We start from the raw sequence: 8184 nt of genomic DNA, 5'->3' as shown, positions 1-8184 counted from the left end.
GGTCATTTCCGCCTGCACATTTACCTCACTGTATGTTATTTGTTACGGTTATTTTTTTATATGAAAATATCCAAAATAAGCTTTGTACGTCATGCCAATAACGCACATTTATTTTGTGTGTGGGTGTGTGTGAGTGGTGGTGATCACTCAGTCACTCACTCACACATTCAGTAACAGCCTCCTTAACTGCCTGATAGTCAGCAGCAATGTTATTTGATTACAGTAGGCTTGGCTTCAGAGTGCAATGTTGCAGGGAGCATGGTATTGAATTAATATGCTTCATAAAGACCAACACACAAAAATACATCCTGCCTCATAAACTCACTTGTGTGACTTCTTCCCCCCGGTGCCCCCGGGTCCTGCTCCACAGTCATGGGCCTGAATGATAAAGGTATACTCCTTCTGAAGCTCACAGTCCACTAGGCCCCTGGCCCTCAGCTGGCCCTCACCAGACGTCCCGTTCAGCACCACCGCCTCGAACGGAGCCTCCAGACCATGGATCTTAAATGCACAGATCTCCCCTGAAAATAGAGAGAGAGAGAGAAAGACAGGGAGAGGAGGGGAGACAGGTTAGGGTGTGTTGGTTTCTGTATGTGAGAGAGTGCTATACTGTGGTGGAGATATGCAGTGCAGGGTCTAAATACAGTTTCTCAACAAAACCCCAGGAAGTCTTATTCAGACTCTTCTGAGGAGACATCCATTTAAACAGCATGCGCATTGGGCTCATATAATCAGTTGAGCACTGTAAAGAATACCTCTGATCATTCCAATTCCCTGGAAGGTTCCGGTTTAATTTTGAGCAGGCGGAGAAACAACAACAACAATAACAACAACAATACGAATCCACAGCGGAGTCACCCACAAAGTCACCCTCTCTGGAAAAGGACTAACAAACTCACTCATTCAACAACTAATCACTCTCCTGAAGATGCCAAGGACAAACCAGCCCGCCCACAGTCTGCCGCTCACTCCCATCACGCATTGTTACTCCAGACCGTACAAACAATAAACAACTTAGTAACRAAAAACTTGATACAAAAAACAAAAATACTACCTCTCAAAGTCACCCTGGTTCATTTGAGAGACAATGAGAGAACAGCAAATCATTTTACAAAGCTACACAATGAGGGAGACCAAAACAAAAGAGCAAAACATCTCATCTCCTTCTACAGAGGAAGTGTTGAAATTACAATCTGTACACAGTGGAGAGAATAAGAGAGATTGAAAAAAAAGAGAGAGAGAGGGAGAGAGAATGAGATAGAAGGAAAGGAGGAGAGAAAGAGAATGAGAGAGAAGAAAGAGAGTGAGAGAGAGAGAGAGAGAGAGAGAGGAGAGAGAGAGGAGAGAAAATCTTAACAGTATATTTGACCTCTCAGCTTCCCTATCAAATCTAAAAATCTCAAATAGAAAACCGAAGAAAATGAACAACAATGACAAATGGTTTGATAAAGAATGCAAAAATCTAAGAAATAAATTGAGAAACCTGTCCAACCAAAAACATAGAGACCCGGAAAACCTGAGTCTACGCCTTCACTATGGTGAATCACTAAAACAATACAGAAATACACTACGGAAAAAGAAGGAACAGCACGTCAGAAATCAGCTCAATGTAATTGAAGAATCCATAGACTCTAACCATTCTGGGAAAATTGGAAACACGAAACAAAACAACCAACACGAAGAATTATCTATCCAAAATGGAGATGTATGGGTTAACCACTTCTCAAATCTTTTTGGCTCTGATAACAAAGAATAACGAGCAAAAACATAATACATGCATCAAAACCAAACTTCCTACAATCAACCATTAAAGACTACAGAACCCACTGGTTCTCCAATGACGCTTAATGAGTTACGGGACAAAATAAACCCTCCACCCAAACAAGGCCCTGGGGTGTTGATGGTATCCTTATGAAATGATCAAAAATATACAACAACCAAAGTTCCAATTGGCTAGATTAAAAACTCTTTAACATCGTCATAGCTCTGGGCATCTTCCCAATATTTGGAACCAAGATCTGATCCACCATCCACAAACAGTGGAGACAAATTTGGACCCCAATAACTACCGTGGAATATGCGTCAACAGTAAACCTTGCCGCAAAATACTTCGCATTATCATTAACAGCAGACTCGTACATCATTCGTCAATGAAAACAATCTACTGAGCAAATGTCAACATTGGCTTTTACCCAACATACACGTCTAACAACAGACCCATGATATTCACCCCTACACACCCTAATTGACAACCCAACAAACCAAAACAAAGAAGTTTCTCAGCTTTGTTGATTTCAAAAAAGCCTTCGACTCAATTTGGCATGAGGGTCTTGCTAATACAAATTGATGGGAAAAAGTGGTCGTTGGGGTAAAACATACGACTCCATAAAATCCATGATACACAAACCAAGCAAGTGTGCGGTAAAAAATTGGCAAAAAACCCACCACATTTCTTCACACAGGGTCGTGGGTGAGAAGGTATGCGCTTAAGGCCCCACCCTCTCAAAATATATCACGAATTGGCGCCGGCACTCAGCAACAGTCTGCAGCAGCCGGTCTCACCCTGACTAGAATCCGCAGCATCAAATGATCTACTGTCTTGTGATATCTGGTGCCTTCTTCACCAACCAAGGAGGCCTACAGCAAGCACCTAAGAGCTTCTGCAACAGCTTCTGTCAGACCTGGCCCTGACAGTAAATCGCAGTCAAGACCCAAATAATGGTGTTACCAAAAAGGTCCAGTCCGCCCAGGACCACCAAATTCCATCTAGACACCGTCTGCCCTAGCAGCACACAAAAACTTTACATACCTCGGCCTAAACATCACCCACAGGTAGCTCCACAGAGCTGTGAACGATCTGAGAGACAAGGCAGAAGGGCATTCTATGCCATCAAAAAGGAACCAAATTCTCAACATACCATTAGGATCTGAGCTAAAAATACTTGAATCACGTATAGAGGCCCATTGCCCTTATTGTTTGAGGGCTGGTCGACTCACCAACAAAGATTTCACAAAACATGGACAAACCAAAGTGAGGACTCTGCAGTGCGAGAATTCTGCAAAAATCCTCCGTGTACAACGTTAACCCCAAAATAATGCATGCAGAGCAGATTAGGCCGATACCCACTAAAATTATCAAAATCAGAAAAAGAGCGTTAAATCTACACACACCTAAAAGGAAGCGATTCCCAAACCTTCCATAACAAAGCCATCACCTACAGAGAGATGACTGGAGAAGAGTCCCCTAAGCAAGTGGTCCTAGGGGCTCTGTTCCACAAAAACACAAAACAACACCCCACAGAAGCCCCAGCGACAAACAGCACAATTAGACCCACACCAAAATCATGAGAACAACAAAAAGACTAATTACTTGCACACATTTGGAAAGACATAACAAAAAAACAGGCAAACTAGAATGCTATTTGCCCTACACAGAGAGTATTAACAGTGCAGAAATACCTGCCACTGTGACTGACCCAAACTTAAGGACACTTTGACTATGTACAAACTTCAGTGAGCATAGCCTTGCTGATTGAGACAAGGCCGCCGTAGGCAGACATGGCTTCTTCGAGAGAAGACAGGCTATCGTGCTCCGACTGCCCACAAAAATGGGCTGGAAAACTGAGCTGCATTCCTAACCTCAATTGCCCCAATTGTATGGCCAGATTGAAGACCATATTTTCCCTCAAATTTACACAGCATCCACAAAAGAATTCGAAAAAATCCATTTTGTTAACTTGTTCTGTTTTGTCTTGATCATCATGTCTTGTCCCTGTGCTTCCCTCTGCTGGTCTTATTAGGTTCTTTCTCTTTCTTCTCCTCTCTCCCCCCCCTCTCTCCTCTCTCCCGTCTCTCTCTCTCTATCGTTCCGTTCCGCTCCCAGCTGTTCTCTTTCCTAACTACCTCATTTACTCTTTCACACCTGTGCGCCTATTTTGCCCTCTTGATTAGAGTCCCTATTTCTCCCTCTGTTTTCCGCTTCTGTCCTTGTCGAGATTCTTGTTTGATGTTTGCTGTTCTGGTGTCCTTGTTCCGCCCTGTCGTGTTTTTTGCCTTCTTCAGATCGCTGCGTGTGGCAGGTGTCTATGTCAGCTACGGCCTGTGCCTTCCTGAAGCGACCTGCAGTCTGTGGTCGCGTCTCCAGTCTTCCTCTCTACTGACGAGAGGATTTCAGTTTCCTGTTTTTGATTTACCCATGATATTATCCAGGAGTATCATTGTTTGTTTAAGACTGGAATAAAGACTCTGTTTCTATTAGTCGCTTTTGGGTCCTTCATTCCACCGCAATAACAGAAGAATCGAACCCAAGACGGGACCCAGCGACTACGGATTCTCGACAACGAACTTGCCGTCGAGATCCAGGGAAGCATCTGAAGAAGGCAAAAACCGGACAGGGCGGGTAACCACCCAGGACACAGAACAGCAAACATCAAACAAGAACCGACAAGGACAGAAAGCGGAAACAGAGGGAGAAATAGGGACTCTAATCACGAGGGCAAAATAGGGGACAGTGTCGAAAGAGTAAATGAGGTAGTTAGGAGAATGAGAAACAGCTGGGAGCAGACGGAACGATAGAGAGAGAGAGCGAGAGAGGGAGAAGAGGAGGGGGTGAGAGAGGGATAGAAAGAGGGAAAGACCTAATAAGACCAGCAGAGGGAAGCACAGGCCAAGACTGATGATCAAAGACAAAACAGTGACAAGTTATCAAAATTGGATTTGTTTCGAATTCTTTGTCATGTGTAATCTGAGGGAAATATGTCTCTCTAATATGGTCATACATTGGGCAAGAGGTTAGAAGTGCCAGCTCAGTTTCCACCTCATTTTGTGGGCAGTGAGCACATAGCCTGTCTTCTCTTGAGAGCCATGTCTGCCTACGGCGGCCTTTCTCAATAGCAAGGCTATGCCTCACTGAGTCTGTACATTCAGAGCTTTCCTTAAGTTTGGGTCAGTCACAGTGGTCAGGTATTCTGCCACTGTATACTCTGTTTAGGCCAAATAGCATTCTAGTTTGCTCTGTTTTTTTGTTATCTTTCAATGTGTCAAGTAATTATCTTTTTGTTTTCTCATGATTGGTTGGGTCTAATTGTTGCTGTTGTCCTGGGCTCTGTGGGGTGTGTTTGTGTTGTGAACAGAGCCCTAGGACAGCTTGCTGTTAGGGGACCTCTCCAGGTTCATCTCTCTGTAGGTGATGGCTTTGTTATGGAAGGTTTGGGAATGCGCCTTTTAGGTGGTGTAGAATTTAACGCTCTTTTCTGGATTTTGATAATTAGGGGTATCGGCCCTAATTCTGCTCTGCATGCTAACACTTATTTGGTTCTACGTCTGTACACGGAGGAATTATTTTTGCAGAATTCTGCATCGCAGTCTGCCAATTTGGTGTTTGTCCACATTTGTGAAATCTTGGTTGGTGGAGCGGACCCCAGACCTCACAACCATAAAGGCAATGGGCTCTTATGACTGATTCAAGTAGTTTTTTAGCCAGATCCTAATTGGTATGTTGAAATTTATGTCCTTTTGATGCATAGAATGCCCTTCTTTGCCTTGTCTCTCAGATCGTTCACAGCTCTGTGGAAGCGATACCTGTGTGCTGCTGTGTAGGCCGAGGTATGTATGTTTTTTGTGTGCTCTGCAAGGGCACGGTGTCTAGATGGAATTTGGTGGTCCTGGCGACTGGACCTTTTTGAACACCATTATTTGGTTCTGTACTGAGACTTTCTGTCAGCGGCCCAGGTCTGCAGACTTGCAGTCTAGGTGCTGCTGTAGCTCCCCTGGTTGGGTGACAGAAGCACCAGATATCCAGCAAACAGTAGACATTGACTTCGGATTCTCAGTAGGGTGAGACCGGCGTGCTGCACGACTGTTCTAGTGCCGCGCCAATTCGTTGATATATATGTTGAAGGGTGGGGCTATAGACTGCATCCCTGCCTCTCACCCACAGACCTGTGTGAAGAAATGTGTGTGTTTTGTGCCAATTTAAACCGCACACTTGTTGTTTGTGTACATGGATTTTTATGATGTCGTAGATTTATACCCCCACACCACTTCCATCAATTTGTATAGCGACCCTCAGCCAAATTGAGTCGAAGCTTTTTGAAATCAACAAAACGCTGACACCGACTTGCCTTTGTTTTGGTTTTTTGGTTGTCAAATAGGGTGTGTAGGGTGAAATACATGGTCTGTTGTACGGTAAATTTGGTAAAAGCCAATTTGCACATTTGCTCAGTACATTGTTTTCATTGAGGAAATGTACGAGTCTGCTGTTAATGATAATGCAGATAATTTCCCAAGGTTACTGTTGACGCATAATTCCACGGTAGTTATTGGGGCAATTATGTCTCCACTTTTGTGGATTGGGGTGATCAGTCCTTGGTTCCAAATATTGCGGGAAGATGCCAGAGCTAAGGACGATGTTAAAGAGTTTAATATAGCCATTGGAAATTGTTGTCTGTATATTTGATCATTCCTTAGAGGATACCATCAACACCACAGGCCTTTTTGGGTTGGAGGGTTTATTTGTCCTGTAACTCATTCAAGTAATTGGAGCAATCGCGTGGTTCTGGTAGTCTTTAATGTTGATTCAGATTTGTATTTGATCATGTATATGTTTTTTGCCTTATTCTTGTTATAGAGCCAAAAAGATGGAGAATGTTTACCTACATCTACCATTTTGGATAGTACTTTTCGTGTTGTTGTTTGTTAGTGTTTTTCAATTTTCCCAGAATTGGTTAGAGTCTATGGATTCTTCAATTACATTGAGCTGATTTCGCTGCGTTCCCTTCTTTTTCCGTAGTGTATTCTGTATTGTTTCAGTGATTCACCATAGTGAAGGCCGTTAGATCAGGTTTCCGGGTCTCTATGTTTTGGTTGGACAGGTTTCTCAATTTATTCTTAGATTTTTGCATCTTTATCAAACCATTTGTCATTGTTGTTCTTTCTTCGGTTTTTCTATTTGAGATTTTTAGATTTGATAGGGAAGCTGAGAGGTCAAATATTGTTAAGATTTTCTCTCTCTCTCTCTCCTCTCTCTCTCTCTCTCTCTCTCTCACTCTCTTTCTTCTCTCTCATTCATCTTTCTCTCTCCTTTCCTTCTATCTCTTCTCTCTCCTCTCTCTCTCTTTTTTTCAATCTCTCTATTATCTCTCCACTGTGTACAGATTTTGTTTTCAACACTTCCTCTGTAGAAGGAGATGAGATTGTTTGCTCTTTTGTTTGGTCTCCCTCATTGGTGTAGCTTTGTAAAATGATTTGCTGTTCTCACTTGTCTCTCAAATGAACCAGGTGACTTTGAGAGGTAGTATTTTTTGTTTTTGTATCAAGTTTTTCGTTACTAAGTTGTTTATTTTTGTACGGTCTGGTAGTAACAATGCGTGGGAGTGAGCGGCAGACTGTGGGGCGGCTGGTTGTCCTTGGCATCTTCAGGAGAGTGATTAGTTGCTGAATGAGTGAGTTTGTTAGTCTTTTCCAGAGAGGGTGACTTTGTGGGTGACTCCGCTGTGGATTCGTATTGTTGTTGTTATTGTTGTTTGTGTTTCTCCGCCTGCTCAAAATTAAACGAACCTTCCAGGGAATTGAATGATCAGAGGTATTCCTTTACAGTGCTCAACTGATTATATGAGCCCAATGCGCCATGCTGTTTAATGGATGTCTCCTCAGAAGAGTCTGAATAAGACTTCCTGGGGTTTTGTTGGAGAAACTTGTATTAGACCCTGCACCTGCATATCTCCCACAAGTCTAGCACTCTCTCACATACAGAAACCAACACACCCTAACCTGTCTCCCCTCCTCTCCCTGTTTCTTCTCTCTCTCTCTCTATTTTCCAGGGAGATCTGTGCCATTTAAGATCCCATGGTCGGAGGCTCCGTCGAGGCCGTGGTGCTGAACGGGACGTCTGGTAGAGCCACTAGGGCCAGGGCCTAGTGGACTGTTGGCTTCAAGGATACTTTATCATCAGGCCCATGACTGTGGAGCGGACCCGGGGACCGGGGGAAGAAGTCACACAGTGGATTGAAGGCAGGATGTTCTTTTGTCTGTTTTGTCTTATTGAATCATATGGATTCAAACTATGCTCTCCTGCAACACTGCACTTCTGAAGCCAAGCCTACTGTAATCAAAATAACATTGCTCTGACTATCAGGCCAGTTAAGGAGGCTGTTACTGCAATGTGCTGAGTGAGTGACTGAGTGA

At 43.5% G+C, this 8184-nt stretch overlaps 1 protein-coding gene across 1 annotated transcript in view; it reads right to left on the bottom strand.

Annotated features, from left to right (window-relative positions):
- Positions 1–321: 321 nt before the first annotated feature.
- Positions 322–8184, bottom strand: part of LOC139024353 (calsyntenin-2-like) — a 151805-nt gene continuing 143942 nt past the window's right edge. The window contains exon 2 of the mRNA XM_070439090.1: positions 322–521. Within this exon, the coding sequence (XP_070295191.1) occupies positions 322–521 (200 nt within the window). The remainder of the gene's footprint in view (positions 522–8184) is intronic.

This window comes from Salvelinus sp. IW2-2015, unplaced genomic scaffold (assembly GCF_002910315.2).
Source record: "Salvelinus sp. IW2-2015 unplaced genomic scaffold, ASM291031v2 Un_scaffold1403, whole genome shotgun sequence".
NCBI classification, from domain to species: domain Eukaryota; kingdom Metazoa; phylum Chordata; class Actinopteri; order Salmoniformes; family Salmonidae; genus Salvelinus; species Salvelinus sp. IW2-2015.
This window is presented reverse-complemented; position numbering and strand designations above follow the sequence as displayed.